Source organism: Corylus avellana, chromosome 11 (genome assembly GCF_965113065.1).
Source record: "Corylus avellana chromosome 11, dhCorAvel1.hap1.2, whole genome shotgun sequence".
NCBI classification, from domain to species: domain Eukaryota; kingdom Viridiplantae; phylum Streptophyta; class Magnoliopsida; order Fagales; family Betulaceae; genus Corylus; species Corylus avellana.
The window spans coordinates 15027602-15055500 of record NC_142500.1 but is presented as its reverse complement, the minus strand read 5'-3'; the positions used below and the strand labels follow the sequence as shown (position 1 = coordinate 15055500).

At 35.5% G+C, this 27899-nt stretch overlaps 2 protein-coding genes across 5 annotated transcripts; both read right to left on the bottom strand.

Annotated features, from left to right (window-relative positions):
- Positions 1 to 420: 420 nt before the first annotated feature.
- LOC132165241 (tRNA(His) guanylyltransferase 1) lies at positions 421 to 9281 on the bottom strand. Of its 4 annotated transcripts, none has more exons than XM_088511843.1 (14): positions 9216 to 9281; positions 8836 to 8941; positions 8177 to 8308; positions 8027 to 8071; positions 7401 to 7570; positions 7080 to 7165; positions 6493 to 6600; positions 5063 to 5319; positions 4451 to 4582; positions 4330 to 4374; positions 3100 to 3269; positions 2852 to 2940; positions 1368 to 1475; positions 421 to 659 (listed from the first exon to the last, which is right to left on the bottom strand). In XM_088511843.1, exons 2-14 carry the CDS (start codon positions 8937 to 8939, stop codon positions 519 to 521), a joined length of 1587 nt encoding a protein of 528 aa, XP_088367969.1. In that variant the 5' UTR covers positions 8940 to 8941; positions 9216 to 9281; the 3' UTR covers positions 421 to 518. The 4 variants fall into 4 exon arrangements, with proteins under 4 accessions (XP_088367969.1, XP_088367968.1, XP_088367967.1 ...); XM_088511842.1 differs by having other exon boundaries at positions 9045 to 9257; XM_088511841.1 differs by having other exon boundaries at positions 8836 to 9257.
- A 4890-nt stretch (positions 9282 to 14171) lies between these two features.
- On the bottom strand, positions 14172 to 16513 carry LOC132166587 (O-Glycosyl hydrolases family 17 protein). The gene is made up of 2 exons (XM_059577434.2): positions 16158 to 16513; positions 14172 to 15306 (listed from the first exon to the last, which is right to left on the bottom strand). Exons 1-2 carry the CDS (start codon positions 16490 to 16492, stop codon positions 14202 to 14204), a joined length of 1440 nt encoding a protein of 479 aa, XP_059433417.1. The 5' UTR covers positions 16493 to 16513; the 3' UTR covers positions 14172 to 14201.
- Positions 16514 to 27899: the final 11386 nt, after the last annotated feature.

The window sequence follows — 27899 nt, the reverse complement described above, 5'->3', positions numbered from 1 at the left end:
TATCATAGATATTGGTGCCAACATAATCACTCTCATCGGGGTCACGGTTGAGTGTGGGCCTCCAGCAGTGATGAAGTGGAGGCAAGGGAAAGGGCGGGAGGATGAAGGTGATTGTTAATTGAAGAGGGTGAGTTCATCCGGTAAGCCATGGAGAAAAAGAGGTTGCAGTTTAGGGGGATTTGGAGTTTAGGTAAAGTTGGTGGAGACAAGCTTTGGGGTTGGGAGAAAGCAAAAACGGATAAGAGGAGCAAACTAAGAGAGCAAGTGAAAAATGACTTCTACTTATTGGGGATCCAAATTGCAATGCTTTTGAATGTAGCTATATCCATGATTACAATTGAAATTCTAAGGTTAAATATTAGTCGAAAGTAGAGTTGTGATATTTTCAATTTCTAACTCTCAAGAACTTGGAAAAGCTGATGGATTAAAACTTCATATGCATACAAAATACAAAAAATTAAGGCAATGGAACTTTTCCATGAGATTCATGTTGGTAAGAAAAATAGTGAATCAATGCTTCAAAAAGTAGGTGGATTCTCATCAAGAATGCTTGGATGTGCTTCCCAAAAGTCGGGCTTGATTATATCACAATGTTCTACAATAACTTTCCTGTGAGAAGTTTCAACAGATGCTGTGTTCTCATGTGTCATAGTAATGTCCTGCATACAAAACCATAATCTGAGCTTGGGAGGATAAATTATCAAGGAAACACTACTAAGAACTAGGATGTTGTAAACCACAAACCATTAAGATTGAAGGAAACCAACCAAACTATTTGTCCCAACTTTCTCACCTTTACTATTTTCTGCTCGACAGACAGTTGACAATCTGATCTCTAAACAAAAGTTATCAAAATGACATAACTCACTACCTAGCTCATCTAATATACGTATCACATATAATTAGACATGAAGAGCATGTTTGGAATTGCGTTAAGGAGCTTAAAAAGTATTTTTTTGTGCCAAACAAAAATGAGTCCCTTTGATAAAAACTAAAAAGCACTTTTTTGCTATAAAAAAAAGCCCAAAACTGTGTTTTGGGAGAAGGTTGAGAAAGAAGTTTTTTATAAATTTCTTTTAGGCTTTTTTTACATACAAAAACTCTATTTCCCAAACAGACCTTGAGCTCAGTATGAAACAAATAGACCTACAAACTCGGTCCTAGAGTGGCATCAGCTTTAGGACATCTAAGCATTGACCAAAGGAGCTCAAAGACCGGCTGAAATTCACTTCTATCCACATTTTATCATGTTTGCCAAGTTGTCACCCACACATTTTGAAGGACTGGCACAAGTTCAAGAGAATCTAGGAGGAGTTCCATTGATAGTATATAGTAAGACTTACGTCTGATAAGGAGATGAAGATTACCTTCTCCCAAAAGGCTAAGGAACCTTGCCGGAACATGGTTTCTAATTCATTGTAGTTAATGTTGAATTCCTTGATAAGTAGTTCATTCTTCTCTTGTGCTTGAGTACCCTGGACATTAAAATTTGAACAGAAGATTAACAGCTGACATTCAATTTTTTATATAAGTAATCAGCAAATATCATTAGCAGTTGACATTCATAAGGATGCCTTCTCTCACTATAACATAAATTTCAAAATGATGCAGACCAAACTTACGTTATTTATTTATTTATTTTTAATAAATAATCAAGATATCATTAAAAGTGTAAGGCGCCCCATGTACACGAGAAGTATACGAAAAAACCTAAACTAAAGTTACATTATAACTATCACAAACTAGACAAGGTAACATAGCATTGGCATATTTAAAAAGACATGGAATTTTTGAGTGCAGAGCACTGGCTTTGAAGCCCATGTGACTGCTGGTTTTGGAAGTATTATAATAACTTTTTTCGGTAAGTAAAATATTTTTCATAATAAATATTAGATAAATATTCCTATTAAAAAGATACCAGGGAACCATCCAAGAAACATGTATGGAAACAAGTGCAAAAATGCATCTCCATTCTTGGGCTAATAATGGTATTAGTAAATTTTATTAATAATGAAGCTTAAACCGCAAGGCTTCCCTAGAACAAGATTAACATCACTATACCTGCGCTAGTATCACTTTCTTGCTTAGTGATCAAGTCTTTCATGTTTAATTGATATAGTATTCTCAAAACTCTTTATTTGCTCCACCCCCTTTGTTTCTCAGAAGGGGAGGAGAGATCTACAAATAAACTTTGATGCTCTATTTTGTAGTGTATTTACTTTAGGTTATGAAGTTATTGGGGATATATACATGTTTTTCTTAGAATCAGAGTTTAGAATAACAATTATATAGAGTATCAGCTTTTTAACTGCTTGTAGAAGAAACTTTAAAATCCGCAAGCTTAAGGAGGTATCTAACTCCAAGCACTAAAACAAAAATCTTCAATGAGGAATTAACTTACAGTAAAACAAAACATTAACTACTCTCATCAGGGGAGTGCACTTAGTGATTGGTGGCCAGAGAACTATATTTTCCAACAATATAACTCTTAAAAAGGGTTTGAAATGAAGACCATATTATAACTATAAACTCTCCATGGAACTCCTTGATCCGAGGTAAACCTGAGAGGAGATACTTTAGGCTTAAGCTTTAAGGCTAACAATTCCATATGCCTTGACTAATTTTCTAGCTTGCAGTATGCATTCCATCTTAGAAAGGCAACAACATGATTTCCTTATGGGGTGAAAGAAATTTCATTAGAACAAGAAAACACATCATAAAGAAAATTAAGAAAAAGAAAATTAAATCAGCAGAGCAAATTTGAAGTACAGAACAAGCATGCATAGAAAGGAAGTAAATCAAAGAAAAGTAAAGGAACAAGCCTTTGAGAAAGGTGACCAGGTTCTAGTACCTTCAGATAATTTTGGGCTTCACTTTTGCCTTTTCCTTTCTTGATAACAAGCATCCAAAAACAAGTATTATACTGATTATTGATGTGGCCTGCAATGTGTTACAACCATGTTCTAAGAAAGAAAAAATTTATGCATTGTATGCAAAAGTCATTAATTTGGTTTTGCAGGTGTACAAAAATCCAAAAGTTCAATGTTTTCAAGTAATTACATTGTTATTATTATTTGTAAAAATTAATTTAATACTCACAATCAACTTGTCTCCATGCCAGATAGTCTTGAAGAATCTTAGATGAGGGATAGCATACAGCACGCCCATCAAAAGAAGGAGGGTACTTCAATTCCTTCCGTGGGAAGAACTCTTTCCATTTCATTACGTACATGGAAGAGAAGAATGATACAATGATAGACACTATTTCACTGCAAAAGTGATTTCAAGACTATAAAATTTCAGGAGAAACAATTGCAACAACTTTCTTCCAAATTAAAAATATATAAATAGTATGGACCCCTATCAGGGTAAAAGAACCTGGACAGAACACAACATAACAGAGACCAAAAAGTTTCTCAACAAACCATTTCATCTTAAAGCTTTAACTGGTACTCCACTCCATTGATCGATCATTTCAAATGATAGAGTCTATTCTTACAAAAACATTTCTTGCGAAATAGAATTTCACACAAGGAAAGTCTGAACAACTAACATTTAGAGTACCTAAAAGAGTGCCCTTACCTGAAGGTGCCTTCAGACCTGTTTGAGATTGCGTTAGAGAGCTTAAAAAGTACTTTTAGGGCAAAAGGGATTGCATTAGATAGCTTAAGAAGTACTTTTAGTACCTAAAAAGGCGTGCCAAACAAAAGCTGGCATGTTTGGTAAAAAATTCCAAAAGTTTTACTTTTTTACTCTAAAAATTACCAAAACCCACTTTTAACAAAAACTTAAAAATGAAGCTTTTGCCAAAAAACACTTTTTGACTTAAAAGCTCTATTTCTTAAATGCAATCCCTAACAAGTTCTTTGCGGGATAGGAAAAGCATTGAGCATTACTCATGATGTCTTAGTCTCGGTCACTACCCGCATTTTGATAATGGTTAATAAACGTATAATGACAATGAATAAAGATGATCATACAAAGAAGTTTGAATTCACCACATGGGAAATTCCAATCAAGGATATATTTAATCAGTTGACCTTTATCTTCTGCTTGCTGGACAGTCTTTTAGAATGCTCAGAGAGTTTTTACGTTGTAATCTCATTAAGAAAACTTAATCAGCTATACATCAAACATTAGATGTCCCCTGCATGGGACCCTTAAAATTGTGGATCCAAACTTCCCCTCATAGACATCATGGCTTACAAAACAGGCAAGGAGAGAATTGTCTCTCGTGTTCCTCCATCCCAACATCATATTACCTCATAAATACTATTTAAAAACAGCATTCAAGGAACCCAAAGAAAAAAAAAAATGTGGGAGAAAAACCTTGCTTGGCGTTGATAAAATTGAGAATCCTTCTTCAAAACGAAGCTGGATGACACCATCGATGTGATTAGGTAGAACTATAACATCCGAAAGCTTAAAGATGTGAAAAAAAATGCCACACCTGTACTCATCACTGACCCCATAGGCAAATATTATATCTTGAATCTCTTCTAACACAGCCACTGCACATGAATTCATAAGGTTCAGAGCTTGTTTGTCGTTTGGCTTCTCAAATTCATGAACTTCAGAAAATCTACCAAAAGACAAACTGGATCTTAGCAGGATAATCAAATAACAAAATTCCATGCATCACAGATTGGGAAACAATTGGGTCTGAGGGAGTCTTCTTTAATTTCTTCACCTAAGCTATTACTATTTTGATTCTCAGAGATTGTTTCTCACAAAGTAGGATGTTGAATGAACCATATCTTCACATTGTTCTATTGTAAGAGTTGTATTTATACTTTGGACAACAAATGAGAATACAAGGGATGAACACTTTTGCTTCTGCCATAAATTGTGAAAGCCTGGAGTAGTAAGTGCATGCTTGTATGACTAATGATCTTCATGTCCTTACCAAAAGAATTAAGCAAATTGATGATCAAGCCTACAATTGTGAAGTGGAGTCTATCATACAATGCTCCAACTTCAATTGACTAGCAACAAAGGGGAAAAAAATTGTCCAACTCAGTACCAACAATGAGTTCTGTTGTCATGCATGCAATAAATTTACCTGTGAAAATGGCAGCCATCAATTCTAACTACAATCCATGTAGATGGCATCAATTTGTTCTCAAATTGGAAGAACCTAACATACTCTGGGTTGATTTTGTCCACATCCTCAGTAAAACCACCCACCTCCTTCGCAAGACTTGGAAGCTCGTTCCAAAAGCTTCTCCCAGCTATATTCTCTGATTGGACAATTCTTGCTTTTCTCCTAAGTCTTTTAACAGGAGTGCCATTCTCATTGTACTTTACATTTTCTTCCACCTAAACAATGTCGGATAGTAATATTTGGTCACGGGAAAGAAAAATACCATAGTAATAATGCTCAAACTCCGGCTCATCGAGTCTTTCTTTCCATCAAAGCACTGTTATTCATGGCAATTAAGAGAAAAACATAATTTTCAATCTGACTCATTGCACATTAATAATGCTATAATGTAATACAATGGAGAACATGTGTTTCTTGCAACGCTTCTGTTCAAAAATATTATGAGTTCAACGATCTTCACAGTTTATAAAACATGAGCAACTGAGAACAAAAAATAGATTCAATTGCTATGTTTGTTAACGTATTTTGTTTTGTGTTTTTTGTTTGAAAAAATGTTTTGACGTGACATAAAGGTGAGAATTGTTTTTATAAGTGTATTTAGGTGGGGTCCATATTTGAGAAAATGTTTTTTATAGAGGAAACCTAGTTATTTTGAGAAATCCAAACAGATGTAGAGCCTTACTTGTAAAAAAAATAAAAAGAAAAAAAGAGAGTAGTCGTGTGGTCACCTTCAGGGGGGAGAGAGGTAGCAGGCGGCCACCGCGACTAGGATAGGGTTGGCTGCGCGACCACCATGACTAGGTCGAGGTGGCCGTGTGGCAACCTTGACAAGCATAGGGGTGGCCGCGGCCACCCTTCCTTCACTTAGGGTGGCCAGACAGCCACCTTTTTTTTTTGAATAACAAGTTAGCTCTTACCTCTTCAAAAGTTAAGCACCTGTTTTGTCGAAATATTTCTACAACAAGGGAAGAATATAGATTTATAAAAAATGTTTTGTATTTTGAGGAGTGTTTTGTGTTTTTGAGTTGTTTGTTAATGTTTTTGTTTTAAGTAACTGAAAGTAAAAAACAAAAACATTAGCAAACATAGCCAAAATCTCCTTTAATAATTTTATATTCACATCATGGTCAATTCCAAGAAACAAAAAGTTAAATTTTTTTTTGATAAGTATATATATATATATATATATATATATATATATATATATATATTAGAAACAAAAAGTTAAATATTGAATGCTTAGATCAACAAGATACTCCCTTTTTTGTTTTTAATGGTAGGTTACATGCACACCCAATAGAACCCACAAATTTCACCCTCCAAACCACTGTTATGGAGGAAGGAGATACCATTTGAGCTAGATCTCATGTAGTAGAATACAAGATTACCTCAGTTTTGAAAATGCAGGATCCTTGACGATACATTGCAGGAAGGTTTTTGTAATTGATACGGAACTTCTGAAAAAGCAGCTCATTTTTCTGTTGTTTTTGGGTGCCCTGGGAATTTAGAGGTACAACATAACTATGAACAAACATGGGGATTCAAAAAAATAATTCTGTATGCTGGTTCAGGAAACCAAAACAATTATTTGAATATGAAACTGGACAAAAATTAAAACCCAAATAAATGAACTAAAATTTGCTTAAATCTGCCGCCAAGTAGTTAAACTATAAACAAGTAAATGGTGACCCAAAAATCAGTAGAACAATGGAAGTAACAGTTAAAAGAACATAATGTACAGTTTGGTATAGGAAAAATGTAAAATAGGAAACAATTGAAGTGTGTAACTTTCCTTTATAAATAATAACAATGCATGTGGGGTAATTAAGAAAATACCCTACCACTTAATTTTACTTGCAATAAGTATATGCATTTTTTTTTTTTGTGGGGGGGGGGGGGGGGGGATAAGTACAATAAATATATGCATGTAAAATACATATTCATAAATATGCATAAAAAGACTTAAAATTAGCACCTTTAAAAACTCTTGTGCTTCCCTTTCAGTCTCTCCTTCTTTGACCAACATCCAGAGACAAGTGTCATGCAGGTTATTAACATGGCCTGAAAAAGGAAGATTAAAAAAAAAAAAAAAAAAGATAAATGTGAATAGTAAGATATAACCACATGGTTGATGAATTTCCTCTTTTAAGTTTCAAGTTTGTTCTTAGATTCAGAAATATCATTTCAGTAAAACTCTACTGATAGATCACATAAAAATGAATCTATACAAGAAATTTGTTATAGAAATATTTAAAATCGTTTACATAATGTTTAACATCAGTTTTTGACAACTTACAATCATTTTGTCTCCATGCAAGATATGTTTGAAGAACTTCTTTTGAAGCACAGCATATTACCCGTGACTGAAATGATGGGGGATATTTCAACTCCTTCTCAGAGAAAATTTCATTCCATTTCATGACATATACAGAAGAGAATAAGGATACAATGAGGGATAGCAGTTTGCTGCATGATCAATTTAGGGCAGCAAGTTAACAATTTTGATTTTTTTAAAAAAAATAAATAAATAAATAAATAACAAATCAAGTAAAATCTCATGATTGAAACTTGCAAATCGAGTGACTGTTACAAAACATAAACTAGGATAGGGATCCAGAACAATCATATCTCTATGCTATAAGCAGGGTGTGCCTAGTTGCCTATGCTATTTCATTTTAGCACAGTGAAGAAAATGCTAATATTTCTCATGCCTGTTTTAATTACTATGGTCCTTGATGCTATAGTTTTGATCAATAATAGTAGTACACTACTTTCATAGGGTCTCTTGTGTGTGCAACGAAAGTAAAATTAAAAATGAAAGGAATTTCCAGTACTCACACGTGACATCACTGATCCCCAACAGACAACCACTTACATGCATCAAAGACCACAGAATATCAGAGTTAAGTTCAGATTAAAAACCTGGCACGCCTCTGGTAGAACTTGGATGTCTTCTTGAAAACAAAACTGCAAGTCATACCACCAAGAAACCGTGAAGCTTCATCTAGGGAACTTAATAATTCACAAGTAATGCATTCAGAGCTAACACTATTGACTAGCGAAATGTACTACCTGTACTCATCACTGAACCCATATGAGAAGACTATGTCTGGATACTCCTCTAAAATGGCAGTTGCACACAAGTTCATCAAATTCAAAGCTCTCCCATCAACTGGCTTCTCAAACTCATGAACTTCAGAAAACCTACCACATTATCAAAAATTATATAAACAAAATAAAACAGGAATACATCTGGGTTCCATACTGCATTGATTCATGCAATCGTATAATCAGAATCCCTAATTTATTGCAGAGATAACACAACAGTATGTGGGCAGTCAATGAGACAGTGCCTAGTGTCACCTTAGGCATGTTACTAAATGTTATTTCAAATTTCTAACTTGGTTTGCTTTACTGTTTTATAGGGATTCCTCGTTGTGATAGAAGTCTAAGATCTTGCTTTGCTTATCTAATACCCAAGAAGTCAGGGTATAGTTGAATGCACATATTAAAATTCACCCACATATGCATAAAAAGCAAAATGATTGCATAATTAGCACCAAACATGATCTGGGTACCCAGGCAATCGTAAGTATCTACTTGTCTATAGTGAAACCCATCCACATACTAGAATAGCACAACGCTCAATGGTAACAAACTGGACATATAACCATTGCAGCATGCACATACACATTTGTTCAAATGCGTGAAGACTAAGGAAGCAGTTTTACCTCCGAAAATCGCGACCGTCGATTCGAACAACGATCAAATTGGGCAGCATGACCTCGTCTTCGACTTCGAATGACTTAACGTACTCGTACTTGCTGTTTGCCATTCCTACAAAACAGAAGAAAATAATAATAATAATAATAATTTCTTCTGGCTTCTGCTCACAGGAAAATAATCAAACACTTAGCGCGCATGAGTAACGATAATTAACAATGTTATCTTATTTGCGACTCAGGCTTATTAGTAGGTTGCAAAGCAGCTTGAGGTATTGCATGTGTGTCTCCCTAGAAAATGACGTGGAATAAATGTATAATTTTGCAGAAGAAAGACACAGAAATAGAATGATTTTAGGGGCTACTCCTTCTTTTCTTCCTTTTCTTGCCTTTGCCTTTTTCTTTTATCTACTTCTCTCTGGAGAATGATTGAAGGTGTTGCCCTCACTTTTGCAGAAGAAAGACACAGAAAACCCGCCCCGCACAATCCGAGACCCGCGGTACTGTTCATTACAGCCGGGTCTCGGGTGCAATTTAAAATACCCGCTAGGTGCGGGTTGGGTATAAAAAAACCTACGAACGCGCCCCCGATCCGACCCGTTCCCACCCCTAGTTATATGTATTAGAGAAATGTTAGAGGCAAATATTTTTCTTTTTTTTTTTTTTTTTTTGACATGTCCACATAAGAGAATGAGAGATTCGAACTAATAACCCCCACTCCATAAGGCATGGTTCATAGCCGATTGAGCTACGCCTTGTGGATAATATTTTTATCATATTTAACTCATATTCTCTTACAATCAATTATTAGATTTGTAGACTTATGTGGATCTCACATAAGTCAATGGTAAACCTCACAAATTTAATAATTAATATATTAAATTTATATTAGAATATGGGTTAAATATGAAGAACTTAACCATTAGCATTTCTCTATGTATTATATATTTATTCCACGTAATTTTCTAGGGAGACACACATGCAATACCTCAAGCTGCTTTGCAACCTACCATTTCAAAGAAAAGATCGTAAAACTTGCTCAATATTTTTACTAACCCTTTTAGGGACGATAAAGAGAGAATACCGAAAAGCTTGAGTCGCAAATAAGATAACATTGTTAATTAGCTCTTAATTTTCTTAAAAACAAATGTTGATTGGTGGTGGCACATTAATAAAGTGGTATTAACGTGTAGTTTTTAGCATTTTTTTTTTTTCTAATATTTTGCCATGTTATTTAAACAAAAGAGCAATGATGTTCTTCTCCCATATTTTTTTTATTTAGGAAAAAATACTTTAAAGGTTTTTTCAGATATTATTTTTTTATTAAATCACTTTTTAAACTCCAACTGTGTCAGAGGTGTTAGGCCGTCAAAATCTGCTAGTGAAACCAGAACACCGTCAAAGGTCCATGGTCAACCCTCCGTTATTCGAATTTTATCCCATTCATTCTCAAACTCTATCAAGAATGTATTGACACCTACAAACTTGAATGAACCTGGCCAATAGGCTGCCAAGCCCTTATCAAAGGGGTCTTGATTATCTCCTTGCCTACTGTTCTGTCCACCAGTAGGTTCCCCACCACACATGCATTGCCCCTGCCCACACATCTGTTGTTTGAGTTTTTGATAGAAATTGTAACACTAAGGTGTAAGATTATCTACATCCAACAAAATAGCTCAACGTGTATAGAAGTGTAAAAGCAGGGATAGTGTGGAGAGTGAGGGATGAGAATTCTATTAAAATATAGGGAGATAAATCGCTATTGACAAGGAAGCAAAAGTAAATGAATTTATAGATGAAGAGACAAAATGGAGGTCTTGTTTGTTAATCCCCTACTTATGTGGAAAAAAAAATGAGAATAATATTTGGTATACAAAAGTGAAAAAGTAGTATTGAAAAGTGAAAAAGTTTTGTTTTGTAATAATTTTTTTTATTTATTTAAATAGTAGTAAAAAGTAAATAATGTGATATAAAAAGTGAAAAAAGTCATGAGAACGTCTTTATGTTGATTTTTTTGAAAAAAATAAAAATGAAGTGAATAATATTGAGGGGAGGGGAAGGAAAAGTGTTTAACAAACACCCCCCTAAGAAAGAAGTTGTGAGTATATATGTAGTTTGTCCATAAGCCCTAGCCCATTCTCCCCACCCCCCCCCCACCCAAAAAAAAAGAAAAAGAAAAACTAGTAGTGTATAGAATGCGGAATAATAAAATAGACAAGAGATAAAATATTTTTACGCGGTTCGGTTTATTACCTACATCAGCAGATAAAGCCCTAAATGCTACATTATGCTTTTATTCAATGAATAATTTTACAATAAAAATGGTCCCTATTTATAGGGATGAGAGATAATACAAAATGGTATGATTGATAAAATCAAATCAGGTATATTTAATTCTGATTTGATTTTATCAATTACAATCAATGCTAATATATTCTCATAATATCACAATATATATATTCCAGCATTTCCCTTCAAACTCAAGGTGGAAGGTTCTGGAACCTTAAGTTTGATTTTTTTTTTTTGGTAGATGGCAGCACTTGATGGCGGTGACTAGACAGAGGCGTGGGTTTTAAATAATACCATAAAGGCCGAAGAGGGCCAAAAATAGGTATAGGTCAACAAAGGACCAACAATAAACCAAATAATGATTAGGCCAACAAAGGGCCAAAAGATGGGCAACTTTGCCTCTTTTGATTTTTTATTTTTTTCTTCGTCTCTCACACATTGCATCAGCAACATACAAATTATTTTTTTTTGGATATACAATAATAGAATGAACAATATCTGCTACCAAATCAATCAATAAAAATTCACCCAATTGCCCCATCCATTCGTGGATGCTCATTGAATCCCTCATTGCCTTCAAGATGTCGATCTTTGCAAAAACTTCTCACTGCATCACCCACCAAAGGTTCATTGTCACACTTGCTGTGTGCGTTGTGTGGGCTGGAACACAATCTTGCAGAGAACAAGCAAAGCCAACAGGGTCAAAGAAGAACTGGAGACGCATTGTTCCTACGCCTTTGCAGTAAATCAAACTAACTTTCACCTTGAAAATTTGTGAGCACTGCAAGAGAATAATCATGATAGGCAAAAAGAAATGAAATCCACAAGATAGTTAGGATCGAAGTTTGGCGTTAGCCAACAGCTCTGACACCATGAAAAAATTCATAATGCTATGAATATAAAATGCGGAATAATAAAATAGCGATAATAAAATAGACAAGTGACAAAATATTTTTACGTGGTTCGGTCTATGACCTTATATATCCACGGATAAAGCCCTAAGGATTACATTATACTTTTATTCAATGAATGATTTTACAATACAAATGATCCCCATTTATAGGGATGGAAGATGATACAAAATGGTATGATTGGTAAAATCAAATCAATATACCTGATTTGATTTTATCAATTACAATCCGTGCTAATATATTCTAATAGAAAAAACCTTTTATCAGGACCATCTTGATAACACCCATTTTATAGCCCCAAATAAAAAATGACGCATAAGAAAAAACATAAAAAGTGTACAAAAATAAGTTGGACCAAAATACACTAGATTTTATGGTGATAAAATTCCTAAAGGGTTAACCTTACACTTCTAGGTTTTAGTTTTGAATCCAAAAACGAGTTTTGAGACATTAGAAACGGGTTTTGAGGCATTAGAAATGGGTTTTGAGGCGGGTCACGGCCGGCGGGGTTTGAGGCGTTCACCGCCGACCAGACCCACGGGTCTGGCCTGGGTCTTGTCGACTACTAGTTTTTTTTTTTTTTTTTTTTTTTTCTCTCTCTGGTTTGTTGTCATTGTTCTCACTTTTATTTTTTGTATTTTTCTTAAATTGATGATGTGCCACATAGTAATTGGAGATTGCAAAATGGGTGTTATCAGGATGGACCTGATAGTAGGGGCTCTCATTTTAATAATATCACAATATATTCTAACAGTGTAAAGGAGGATGCTCAAAAGTTCAAATTCATAGTAGTTGATTCAAAAAAAAAAAAAAAAAAAAAATCCTTGTTGTATGTTCTCTTGAAAAGTTCGTTTGTCTCTTCTTCCCAATTCCCCATTTCAGCCATTCCTTCACGAAAATCCTATGAACTGCAACATCTCTTTGTCTGGGTTGCAAATTCATGGTTGAAGTGTTTTGATTTTCTTGTTGTTGGCTTTTCTTTTATTTTCTTTTGCAAATTTGTTTTGTTTCTTAATTTGCAGCTCTTGTCTCTATTTACTTTTCTCGCTGCAGGTGTTTAGCTTTTGGGTTGTCTCACTCCAGCCTACAAAATTTCCTCTTGGAACTCTCAAAGAAATGTTGTTGCTTTTTTTTTTTTTTTTCTTTTCCTTTTTTTTTTTTTTAAAAAAAAAATTCTTTTTTTTTTTTAAAAAAAATAATAATAAAAAGTTCTTAGCCCTTTGGATGTTCAACAAAGCATTTTGTTACCGAATTGGTTGTTGTCCTATTGAAGCCACTTTGGATCTAGCATGCATGTATAGATGTACTGGTTGCATGAGTTTTACATTGAGTTGTGGGCATAACATACAAAATAATAATGATGTTTTCATTGGATTGCCTTGCAAAGGAACATGTCCATGTTTAACTTTTGTGTTGATCTTGGAAGTGTACATTTTCCTCATTACTGACCATGTGATCATTGGATTGTTATATACTAGAATATTTGTTTGGTGAGGCATTAGATGGTTTCTTAATTTTTTGCATCAACCTAGCTATAAAGGGAAATGAATTTATAACTTACTCAAAGAAAGGGCAATGGCAAATTTGTGTAAGTTTTGATTGGAACTAGTGGCTCATATTCTCTCGGTCATAGAGAGCAATATTGGAATACCAGTGATTGGCCGAGTAGACGGAGCGGAGTGAACGAAGTGAAGCGATGTTCAAACAGTGATCAATTAGAGACAATGCTTGGTTGATGTTTGGTTTAGATTATAGTTAAAGAAACAATATTGTTGATTTGGTTTTTGGATTAAGGTATAATTAACACTTTGGTGGTGTATGTTGTTACTAAAATGGTGTTGCTTAATATTAGGAGAAAGGTCTTTCAAAATTAAGAATTGTTGTATTAATTTTATGATTATGAAGATGTACCAAAGAAATGAGAATATTGTATACCCATTATTTTTACTAATAAAATAATATCTCTTCGTTTTTTAGTAAATGATGTTAATTTTTTTTTTAAAATTACTATTAAAAATAAAATAAAAATCAGTGGTTCAATTTTGATGGCAATTTTGGCATCATTATCATGAGAAATATACACCTTAAAGAATTTGAATTAAAAAAACATACAAAAGACCATACTTTCTAACGTATAGCATCAACTCGATCTCCGGCTTCATGGCTTCGATAATTTCACATTGTTGCAAACAAGCTGATCAACAACAATCCAGCAAAAATATTTACTCCATATGCCAAACCAATCCTATTTCCGGCACTCATAATCATTATCGGGAACATGCAATGTCCTCTTGACGGATTTTGCTTTACGATCTCAGCAAGCCCATTGAAGTCACAAGCCTCAACACTCTGGTCTTGCATTTGGAAGTACATATTGAAAGCGTACGATACGTTCCCACGCACGTCCATGCTGTTGCACGATGACCCGTAACCTAAGCTCGTGCAGTCGGAGTTGGAGCATGCATAGTCAACATCCGGTCCCGTCCCCGTCATGTTCGTAACATCCTTCTTCAACACACACCATTGGGTATCCATGTATTGGACTCCCTTTGCGGCTATCGGCATCTTTTCACGCCCTTGGCCGGAGAAGTCAATCGAAAACTTGGGCTTCCCATCATATTGGAAAATCCCCCAGTGGCGCTCAAAATCCCCTGGTGCAACGTTCTTCATATCCTCGTCGAGAAGGCCAAAGAGATACACTTCCATCGGTCCTGGCCGGAGCGGGGTTCCCTTTTTGTTTGCCATTTTCTTAAGGAAACCATCGTAGAATCTTTTAGCCAGCTTTGTGTTGGCATTTTTGTCACCGTCCGTTGGCCATCCGACTTCTCCGACAATTATTTTCAAGTCTCCAAAGTTGTTCTTTTTTAATGTCCAAACGAGTGTATCAAAGTTTGCATCAAACACATTGTTGTATTGGACATTCTTATCTTGAATTGGCTTGGAGCCACCGTCAAAGAAGGCAAAATCCACTGGGAAGTTGGAATTGTCATAAAGACTGAGGAAAGGGTATATGTTTACCAAAAATGGTGACTTATTGTCATGGAGGAAACGTACTATTTGAAGCATAAGATCACGCATATCCTTGCGAAAATTACCATCAGATGGGTTGTTTGAACGTGACTCATATACATCAGCATTAAGGGGTATTGTGGCTTTGATCTTGTCTCCATAGCCAGCCTCATCAAGAGCCTTCTGAATGTTTTTTAATGCCGGAAAAGTTGTCTTAACATAAGTACCATTGAAACCCGTTAAGAATGGCTCATTTCCAACACCAACATACCTGCACAATTTAGATCAGCAAAAATGAAAACATGTTATAAAATCACCATAGGACTAAAATTCTCAAGAGGTTGGCTCGAGTGGTAAGTCTCTTGGCCATGATGCCTTGTGAAGCATTAGGTCTGAGGTTCGAACCCTTTAATTATAGGGTTAATAACTTTTTTAGTACTTAGGTTTTCACTTCTTTTTTTTTTTTTTTAATGCCGGTTTAGTACCTTTGTCACCATTCCGTTAATTAAACTAACAGATTGACATGTGTTCTAACAAAAATATGCCACGTGTCCTAACAAAAATAAAAAATCATAAAACTAATTAAAAAAAAAAATCAAAACTTAAAAAAGAAAAAGACAAATATGGGGTAGCTCGACCACCCCATTTGGGCCAATGGGGGGTGGCCGGCCATCACCATTTTGGCAATTGAGGATGGCTGAGCCATCCCCAGGGCCGAAATGGGGTGGCCAAAATTAGTTCGGTTGATAGGAATGTGACGAAGGTATTAAATTAGACTTTACCCATAAGTCAGATATCATTTGTGATACGATTTAAAACCTAGGTGGGAAAAAAAAAAAGAAAGAAAAAAAGTGAAAAACTAGGTACTGAACAGCTTATTAACCCTTTCATTATGAATAATTCTTTGGGGCCACACCCATGGGCGAAAGCTTAAGCTTTACTCAACCTATATGGAGAGAGCGCTTTGCATGGTGTCCCAGAGTCGAGGTGAAGGCTTCACCCCAATTAATACCCCGATTATTATAAAAAAAAATAATAATAAAAAAAAAAAAAAAAAAAAACAGTGTAGGAATATTCAAGAAACATATCAATATTAATCAAAAAGTATATTTTAATTTGAACCTTATATCGACGCCGCCATCTCGAATATGTTTGGAGACATTATGTTTAACCCAATCTTTGGCATTACTGTAGCTGTCGGAAAGGTCCTTCAATTGATTATTGGCAATACCGACCATGACCTCAATGCCTGTCCCAGCGAAGGCACTGACTGTCCAAGGATCTGCATCGAAAAGTTTGATTTTTGTGATGCCATTGTCCTTTAGCATGCCAGCCACAATGCTAGGATGCAAAGGGTGCGATGTCTGGGAACCCCAGTTAACACCTATGCCTTGTGCAAGGGTGGCTGAGACCAATATTGCACAAAGGGTCCATATGGTGCACACGGCTCGTGCCATGGGTTGAGCCGGCAATTTGGAATATTGGTAGCAGCTGGCTAGCTAGGGGGTGCAATAGCAGGGGCTATGGAGGTAGGGAATTCATATGGGTCTTGCGTTTGAAGGAGAGTTGGGAATGGATGGCAATGATAAAAGTCAAGAGAGAAAAGTGGGGTTCTTCTCCCTTTGCGTGGTGTTGGGTAGTCCTTTAATTTCTCCTCGTTGTATTTTTTTTTTTTTTTCTTTTAATGAGTTTCTCCATGTTATTTATTGTCAAAATGTTTGTTAAAGCCTGGTTTCTAATTTTAGTTGGCATAAAATTGTTGAACTTCTAAGACAAAAAGGAAAAAGAAAGAACGAAATAAATAAATAAGGAAAAAATACACATATTTTCTCAAACTATCACCTATTGTTGATGTTCTCCCAAAATGTTGATTGAATCAATGTCTCTCATAAACTATCAAAATTTGTCAATGTCCTCCCAAAGTTGGTAAAAAGATTAAAATGACCTTAAATTATTTTTTTGGGGAAAAGTCCACATATTCTCCTCAAACTACTACCTAATTGACAATGTCCGTCCCAAACTACCAAAAAATTTCCAATATTCCCCCCAATGCCAACAAAAAAACAAAAATGACCATAAAGTTTTGTCAAAAAGACAAAAATACACCTATAATTTTTTTTTTTGGGGGGGGGGGGGGGGGGGGGGGGGGACATTGTTACTAGGGGTGTAAAAAAAATACCGGGAACTGGGGTGCCCGGTTCCGGTTACCGGTTTTGGGGTTTTTAAATACTCGGGTAACCGGGTATATATATATATATAATAATAATAATAATATATTTTTAATTTTATATATATTCGAATTGAGTATATTTATTAATATTTTTTATTTTTTATTTTTTATTTTTTTTTTAAATGGGGCATAAAATGGTTAAATTAAGCCCAAAAGTTAGGCCAAATACCTAAAATAAGCCCAAAATGTAAAAAAATTAAAATAACCGGTTATCCGATTCAGATAACCGGGTACCAACCGGAACCGGCTGGTTATTATATAACCGGTTAACCGGGTACCTGGTTCTGATTCCGGTTTTCAAAAATGAAAAACTGCGTACCCCGGTTTCGGTTCCCAGTTTTGGCCAATAACCGGGACCGGGTTTACATCTTTAATTGTTACAATTGAAAGTTTAAGGGAAACATTTTCAATTGTGTGGTAATTTGAGGGGGTATGTGAACTTTCCTTTTTTTTTTTTTTAATTAAAAAAAATAAAAAACTAAAAAATAAAAAAAACGAGAAGGTTGTAGGGGTGACCAAACCATCCCATGGCAATTTGGGAGTGGTTCAGCCACCAACCCATCTCTACCCCCTCCCCTTTAAAGGGCCAAAACAACTCCTTCATCACCAACCCTGTTGATCGTAAAATTGGCAATCAAGTCTATGTCACTTCATTTGTAGTCCATAAATCTTAGTTTCTTCTAAATTTACAAATGTCAAGTTAGCTCCATACTCTATAAAATCCCCCTTCCCACCCATTTTCTATCGCCACCATTTCTTCAGTTGATTTTCCTCCACTCTTTTCTCGGGTATCAGCTTTGTCAACTTCGATATATTGACTTTTGCCACTGAGAAATCTGATTCAACTATGCTTAGCACTATGCCATTGGTCGGATATTTATTTTTCTAGTTGTGAGAATTAGTTGTACGAATTGTTGTTATCATAATTGAGATAGTTCAACCATCCCTATTTGGCCAAACGATAGCTATGGAAGCCCCCCAACCCCTCCCCCCTTTTTTTTATATATATAATTTTTATGAAGATGTTTTTATCATTGGAGGGACATTGACAGATTTTAGTAATTTGTAAGACGTTGACTCACTCAATAGTATGGGAGAAACATTAACAATAAGGTGATAGTTTGAGGATGATATGTGTATTTTTCCCAAGAAATAAATAAGGAAAAAGTCCACATATCGTCTCAAATTATTACTCAATTGACAATGTTCTCTCTAAACTTCAATTGGGACATGTCCTCTTCAAATTACCAAAAAATTATCAATGTCCCCAATTGACAAAAATAACCTTGATAAAATAATGAAAAAAATGCATTTTACCCCTGAAGTATTCACGCATTTATGTTTTGGGGCCCAATGTTTAAAAATCGACGAAAGACCACAACAATATATTTGACGTTGGCAAAAAATTATCATCCCTCAAATCCGTCTATTTGGATGGAAACCAAGTCACAAGTGTGAATTGAGCATGCTTTACTTTTCAAAGAATATGCTATGAGCCTAATAATTTTTGTAACATGTTTATACCTGCTTCAAACAAATAGTTGCTTAACATATGATTTATAGTATATATCGTATGACATTGTACAACAGTACGTGTGGTATAACGACCATGAACTTACTACCATATGTGTTTGACCCTATGGTCATAAAGATTTATGTGTATGTTATGTTTGGCCTTGGATCCAATAGTTGTTTTGTGACTGGCACACCATGTACGAATGGGGTCACTAGTACGAATTTACTAGTAGCGTGGGCCACCCAAGGTTGGACTTGGCGAGGCTACTAATATATGACGGTATGCGATAATATTCATGGCATTGATGTTGTACTATGGATCCCTCAGGACAATGCCAAACCCACCAAGAAGGGGTTAAAGGCTTGGAATGACCATACGGAGGAAAACTATGATTCATGAAAAATCTAAATATATATGTATACCAAATGATTTTCTTGCATTAAAATATTAGTGATTGTTACCAAAATGTCACATTCCCCTTTTTAAAACAAATCACATTTTCTAGTGGGAAAATAATAGAGACAATACGTGTCGTTTTTGTGAAAGCCCATGTTTAATAATTGGAAGTTACAAACTGTTCCTTAAGACTCATTGCATAAATCAGTCTCATAACAATTTACTTACTAAGTTATGGACTTATGCAATTACTTTCATCCACCTATTGAACACTTCGATGTTTTTGCAGATTAGTAGATTGCCAGGTTCTAGAGTGAGAAATTCATTGGGATGAAGATGCCAAGTGAATGACATATATTGTCCTCATTATAGAAATGTTTGTTTGGAAGCTTTAAGTCTATATTAATGATACATAAATGTTATTTAAGGCCAAATGTTAGCAGTCTTTGATCATTCATTTATGCTTCTGAATGTTCATAGTCTGATAAATTATATCATTTTTGGTTAATATAGCTAAGTTTTTCCTATGCAAACTCTCTTCAAATAATGTGAAATCCATGAGTCTTATTTATTGTGGAATAAAGTTGGGAAGCGAACTAGAGAGTTTATTACCATTTAATTAATTTTATAGGGCATTACAAGGAATAAGGAATGTGGGCGGTGGTGTTCGGCCAACCCCTTTAGGGGGGAGGTACTGACAACTTTTTGGTAGTTTGGAGGGATTTAAGAGAACATTGTCAATTAAGTAGTAATTTGATGGGGTATGAGAACTTTTCCCAATAAAAAATAAAATCTTAAGGTTACATTTGAGCGTTGTTGGGAATTAGATCGACATGCCCACATGACCCACAAACTTCACATGCAAAAGCCACAAAAGTCAAAAGTGATTCATAAGTCCAAAATCAATCTTAGGCTCGGTTCCATATTGCCATGTGTAGCAGATAATCCATTCCAATAGCAAAAACAAAAAATCACACTCATCCACAAGGCTAGCAGGATGCCTCACATTTTGAAGGATTGACTTACTATAAGTCAGTTGTAGTATTTTGGATACCCCTTAGTGAAATGAATAGGATCCTCTCTAGTCCATTACGGACTGGAGCGTATCCAGTTCATGGCTATGATTTCTTTTTAGAAATTCTAGAGCCACAAATGGGATACCTATTCCACTAAAAAAAAATAAATAATAAAATATTAGTTAAGATAAAAAAAATAATAAATCAAATAATAAAAAAATAAGGGGTGGCTAGCCACCCATCTTGGCCATCAGGGGTGGCCAGACCACCACATTTATCTAGGGGTGGCTCTCAAGCTACCCCAATGGCCGGCCAGGGGTGGCCGGACCACCCCATGGCCCTTGGGGGTGGCCCCCAAGGGCCATAGGGTGGCTTCGGCCACCCAGACCAGCGGCCAAAGCCACCCCCAGGCCCAACGGGGGTGGTCTGGCCACCCCTATTGGCCAAACAAAATTTTTTTTTTTTTTTAATTTTAATTTTTTTTTTAAGTTTTAGAAATTCTAGAGCCACAAATGGGATACCTATTCCACTAAAAAAAAATAAAAATAAAATATTAGTTAAGATAAAAAAAATAATAAATCAAATAATAATAAAATAAGGGGTGGCTAGCCACCCATCTTGGCCATCAGGGGTGGCCAGACCACCACATTTATCTAGGGGTGGCTCTCAAGCTACCCCAATGGCCGGCCAGGGGTGGCCGGACCACCCCATGGCCCTTGGGGGTGGCCCCCAAGGGCCATAGGGTGGCTTCGGCCACCCAGACCGGCGACCGAAGCCACCCCCAGGCCCAACGGGGGTGGTCTGGCCACCCCTATTGGCCAAACAATTTTTTTTTATTATTTATTATTTATTTTTTTTAAAGTTTGGCCCTTGGGGGGTAGTCGGATCACCCCCAAGGGCCTGGGGGTGGCCAAAGGGCCAAACTAATTTTTTTTTTTAGTTTGGCCGTTGGGGATGGCCTGACTACCCCCATGGGCCATGGGGTGGCTTCGGTCTGGGGTGGCTCCAACGGTGGTGGTCCGGTCAGCCCTTAGTTTTTTTAAAATATTTTTTAATTTTTTTTATTATTTAAAATTTTTTATTTTTAAAATATAAATAATATTTTATTGTTATTTATATTAATGGGGCATATGTCCCATTTATAGCCCTAGGATCTCTTTAGAGAGATCTTGGCGATTAATTGGATATTCTTCAGTCCATTATCATATTCCTCAGTGAAAATGATACTTACCGACTTAAAAAGGGGAGGAATACCACTTTCCATATTTTCAATGAGTTAGTTGAGGAAATGGGATTGAAGAGAGGTTTAACTACGTTCACCAAGTACTAAGAAGTGTGATTGAGTCTCCAAGAGGTAGATCAATCGGCTGAGATCACGCCTAATGAAGCGAAGGTCACTAGTTTGAATCCCCCTCCCTCCTCTTGTGCGGACATGTCAAAAAAACAAAGTGTGATTGAGCAAACTTTTTGTGTGTGGAAGAATAGGTGGAAAATGTTTAAAGCTAATGCCATCTTATGATATTAAAGACCAATTGCTAGCTCCTTGTAGTTGCTATCGTGGTTGTTCATAATTTTATTACAATAATGATAGGAAGGATAAAAGATTTAAGTGGAATAAAGGTAATTCTGATAATCTAAGGAGCAATGATCAAGGAGTAACACTTAGGAAAATATTTGCAATATACATAATGAGGAGATGCAACTGGTTCACGATAACATAAGAGTATTCACACTTGGCTCACTAGATTTACTCTCTATTTTAGCTAAAACAATCATCTTTCTCTATTTTATCTAAGGTTATAAATGCAAGTAGATATTAACCGTAACTATCCACTATCTGCGGACGTGGATAGCAATTTTAGGGTAACCGCATCTGTATATATATGTAACACAAATTTACCAAAAGGATGCCGGTGTTTGTAATTTTTTTGGATAAACCCATCATGAGGTGTTTGCATTTTTTTGGTTATTTTTAAGTGCTGCGTCAAAAGGATTGCAAAACCCAAGTGCAGGCTATCACAAGTAATAAATTCTCGGTAAAACCGAGGTCGATCCACAGGGAATGGTAGATACTAAAGTAAAATTTATATTATTGTGCAGAAAAATAAAATAATTCAGTTTTTGTTTTCCACTAAGAAGTGGAGCAATTGAGTGATTAAATTAACAATATTAAATTAAGTAAAATAGAGTTAAGGAAAAATTAATGGGAAAAACACTAGGGCTTCAAGGATCCACCTAACACTTTATTACATATTCTTGAGACATATATTTTTTTTACTCAACTAGGTAGAGAATTAACTCTCCTAATCAAAAGATTTATCAATAAAGCATTAATTAAAAATAAAGTCGATTGAGCATGGGTTTGATTAAAAATCTGATTTTAATGACATATTAAGAAAGATTAAGCATTCACTATAAATTCGAATCATAACAAATCAAACAAAAAGTAAGCATTTGATATAAACAAAAATGATAATGAATCAAAAACTAGCCCACATGAAATCTTTCTCAAATTAAAATCATTCCCAACATTCAATCATTATTCTATAAAAACCATATTAAACATAGTCTCAAGAACACATAATAAAAATACTAAGCTTCACCCATAGCCCTAACTAAAAGATTAGCCACTCATAATTATGAAAATAAATTCCATAATTAAAATACTAAACATAAAACAAAGCAAAATGACAATAAAATTCTGCTTGCAAATTGGGAATCTTTAGACTCCCCCGTAGCTCCCTTTTCTCCCCTTAGTTCTACCGGCCGAGGTCCTATATATAAGATGTCGTGCAAAGTCCCCCACGCCTGACTTTCCTTTTATTTTTATTTTTTTATTTTTTTATTTATTCTCTTTCTTTTTTCTTTTTTTTTTTTTTTTTCACCTAAGATCATTTAATACCATGTGCACTTTTCTCTTTGTTTCCACCGAAACTCTTTCTCTTTGTGTAACGCCCCAAAAATTGGCATTGACCAGTCTAATAGGGTTATTGGCAATTACCCTAGTTCAACCAACTTGTGGCTAAATGAAAAATCGTCCCTCTAAGCATAATCAGAGTTAATGCATAGGAATGTGAAATAAATCTGAGAAATCTATTAATCATTACAGGGGCAAGTTTAATCCTCAAATTAGAAGACATGAAACAACTAATAATATAAAGCAAACTTGATAACAACATGAAGATCTTAAAGCAAAGTTTGTGGTTGCAACCATACCACTCTTGGGTTCTATGAACAAACTCCCTATAAGAATAATAACCAAGTAAGTCTAACAACTTAGTAAGTAAACTTCACAATTGTGTATGACATGCGCTCATGATTATTAAATAGAAATAAACGTGCAATTTTGATAGACATTGAAAAGATGTGCTGTCTCCGTTAATATACCTTGAAAATATCATTTTGTTTGATAAAGGGTGGTGTACTCCTGGCAGCAATCGTCTAAGTGTTTTGATGCAGAAAATTAATGTTTTATAGGTCATAACTATTATATATGGTCTACTCGAGATATTACCCATTGTCAACAGGGTTGGCACTGTCTCGATGAACCTGTAATACAATGCCGGTGCCCCAACCATTGTACGCTACCATCCATAACACTAGCAGCCCGGCTGAGTCCGACCTTGGGTGGCCTAGGCTACCAATGATGTACGTCCTGTAGTGACCAACTATTAGGCAATGGCTGTGCCGGTCACGAATAACTATTGGATCCAAGGTTCATATAACTACACACACATTTGACCATATAATCAAGTCTATATAGTAAGGAGTAATGGTGCAAGTCGCTCTTGTGTCCCTCTTGAATCCCTCCAAGAATGATGTGACTATTAAAATCATCATTGGGCTTGTGATTGATCATTATTGAATTTTGATCAAATGATGATTTTAATAACCGCATCATTCTTGGAAGGACTTAAGAAGAACTTAAGAAGGATACAAGATGGACTTCTAAAATAACTCATATATATAGTAAGCCCATGGCTATTATACCGCACGTACCGATGTGTCATGTCATACAATGCATCTTATCAACTAGTTATTAAAGTAGTTACCAAGTTATTACAAAAGGTAAACATGCTCATATCATACGCGTGGTCAGTTAGCTGACTTACTTTGTTCGCTCACTCGAGTCCTCTGACATCACGAATCCTTGCTATAACGAAACACAACTCATCATTATAAGCAATACTAGAGAACTCTACGAGGTTCCATCTAAAGAGAAGGGCCGCTAAAACCTTGTATCACACAATTGGGGCTAAGGGGACTGGTGACTTGCTCTTTGGGTGAGCGCTCGCTCACTAAGGTGAGCGTTAGGTAAGAGGGTAGGGCTCGGCCAAAAACCCCCAAAAATGTGTCCTAGGCTTCTATCTAAGGCTATGAGTTGGTATTTTCCTTCCTAGGCTCAAAATAAACACAAATATCACAAGAAAACACAACACAAAGAATCAAATAGGTGTTTAAAAGCCTTTTGAAAACATTTCTTGGTTTTGTTAGAAAGATGGGTATAAGAGCTTGTCATAGCGTCTTTAAAACTTGTAACACTAGGAAATCAGTAACAGCAATTAAAAAGGGCATAAAGGAAGGGTCAAGAAATCACCTTAGAAGGTAGCAAGGCTTCAAACTTCCTCATTCTCCAAGAACACTTACAAACCTCACAAACTCTCAAAAATCAAACAAGCAGGGTTTTCTCTATGGCTCAAAGGGCAGAATGAGTTGAAAAGGGCGTGGGAGGGGGTATTTATAGGGTAGAAAAACTGTGAGCTTCGTATGTGAATTTCTGAAAAGCAGCGAGCGTTCGTGTACTATAGTGTCGAGCGCTCATGTACTGTTCACAACGGGTTAAAAATGATTTTCAAGCGTACGAACGTGTATTGTCCAATAGTTTGAAGACTCGTCAGCAAGTGCTCACATACTATAGTAGTGAGCGCTCATGTATTGTTCACAAAAGGTAAAAAAATGCTCAGACGTACGATTGAGTTTTGCACAAGGGGTAATACATTGTTCATGCAAGTGCTTGTTTGGTCCCTGGGTGAGTGTTTGCACCCGGGACAAGAGCGAGTGCTCGTGTGGTCACAAGGCGAGTGTTTGGCCAGCCAAGGTGTTTTTGGAGTTTTTGCTTCAAAAAAAGTCTTAAGGGGCTTGGGTTCTTTAGGCCACTTGATTTAAAGCTTTGTTTTAAGGAATTATTAACAGGTTAAGTAAGAAATCTTTAACTCTTTAAGAAAATGGTGATTTGTCGGGGTATTACACTTTGTCCAGAGGAAAAGAGAACAAAGACCTTTGTTTTGTCAACACATGCATTTATTTCTTTAGAATTTCAGCAGCCCATTTTTCTACTGCTTGGCTTCTTCTATTCCGGTGGAGTTTTCATCAAAAGTCCACTATGTTCATTTAATATCCTACACCACCCTCTACTACATGTAATTTATTGCTTGGTCTTCTTCCACTTTGTTTTCTTGACTATTAGTGAAATTGGAATTGGGTATACAATAGGATTCAACTTACATGCTGTTATTAAAATAATATGTATGTTGTAGTTTAATCAACGATTAAGATTGAATCTTGAAATTGACTTATTTTTAGAAGCTTTTAATAAGAGAGAAAATGAAGAGAGATTTTGAAAAATTCAGTCTTAACCATTAATTAAATTACAACATACATGCTATTATTAAAATAATAGCATGTAATCCAAATCCAATACAATAAACTAGAAGCCACCATTTCTCTTCCAGACCAAATAGAATTTCAGCAGCCCATTTTTATCTTGCTTTGCTTCTTCTATTCTGGTGGAGTTTTCATCAAAAGTCCACTATGTTCATTTAATATCCAACACCACCCTCTACTGCATGCAATTTATTGCTTGGTCTTCTTCTTCTTTGATTTCTTGACTTTTAATGAAATTGGGTGGATGCAATAAACTAGAAGCCACCATTTTTCTTGAAGACCAAAGTGAATATTAAGCCGAAATTAATTGCATTTTATTCTCTAGGACATGCAAACACAGAAAATATAAAAATGACACAAAACATTATATTACAATGTAACTAAGAGATTAACGTGTGTAGGTTAAGGGATTTGAATATGTAATATTCGGCACTTATCATACCCTCAAACCTACATATTACTAGTCTTTTAGCAATACAAATGAAAAAAAATAAAGTTAAACAAAATGAAACATAAGACCTCTTCTGCGGGAGATACGATTGCATTTAGCATATGTAATAAGCCTTTTAAACCTCTAAACATCCCTAGTAAATGAGTGAAGTCTCGTGAGGGTTCAACAGAAATGATACTCACAAACATCATGCTATCATATGTTATTAAAAAGAATGAAGTTTCACAAAAACAATAGTTTTTATTCATTAGCAAGCTTAAAATAAGGAAAAAATATAAAAATGCCCCCCAAACTGAAAGCTGTTTGCGAGATGGCCTCACAATGTTCAAAATGTACTAAAGTAGCCTCATACAGTTCCAACATGTGTCAAAGTGGCCACTTCGTTAGTCAGCCCCATAAGTTTGGATGGAAAATCTATCACGTGTTGTCCACGTGAGCTTTTTTTAGATGATCTTCCTAAAATGCCCTTATGGAAAACTGTAAAGACTCCTTAACCCATTCCTTTACATGCGTAAGACTCCTTAACCAAGCTAATTACAAAAACCGAGATAGAGTTTAGCGAGACAATGAATTATATATATATATATTAATTTTTATGTTTTTGCTTCCATTGAATACCTGAGATAGAGTTTAGCAAGACAATGATGAGCTCTGTGATATGAAGGCTCAATCCGAATAGCTTCTCTGCATTCAAAGATGGCCTCAACAAGCCAGCCAAGACCCATCAAAGCAGCACTCTTGTTGCTGTTGATAGCTGGACTTGTTTGAATCAAGAGCTATGGCTCGATCATATAATGCTATGGCCTCATAAAATCTCCCTTGCTTAAACGCCTCATTTTACGCGTGTATGAATGAGTTAAAGAGTCTTTACAATTTTCCATAAAGGCATTTTAGGAAGATCAGCTTAAAAAAGCTCACGTGGACGGCACATGATCGATTTTTCATCCAAATTGACGGGCCTGACTAACGGAGTGGCCACTTTGACACATGTTGGAACTTTATGGGGCTACTTGAGTGCATTTTAAACATTGTGGGGCCATCTTGCAAACGGCTGTCAGTTTGGGGGGCTTTTTATATTTTCCCTTTAATATAATAAATTCCATCTTCAAAATCTTTAGAAAATTCAAGTTAAATCACTCATAAATAGACAATTGAAACATCACATGTTATAATTGGTGTAGAATGAAACTAACACACAATCATGAAGCTTCAATATGATCTTTAAAATAAACAGTTCAATACCTTAAAATTTATTGGAATTCATATCAAATGAAATAATCAAGGCATTTATTATTATGATATACATTTTTAAAATTTTTTTTTTTGATTTTTTGATTTTTTTTTTTAATTTTTAGTTTGTGCAATGCTTAACTCCCATAAACTTTTTAATCGACTCATGTACTGAGTTTTAGGCCAATGACTCTAAAACCAGATGGTTTTAAAGCATTAGATGTACAAAGATCCCTATGGGCTTATTAACTCAAGTCAAAAAGACTAAGAAGCCAAATTAGCCATATAATCAACCAATTCAAACTTTTCACATTTTTACGTGAACATTCAATGTTTAATGAGTCAAGAGGTTCGGTTACTT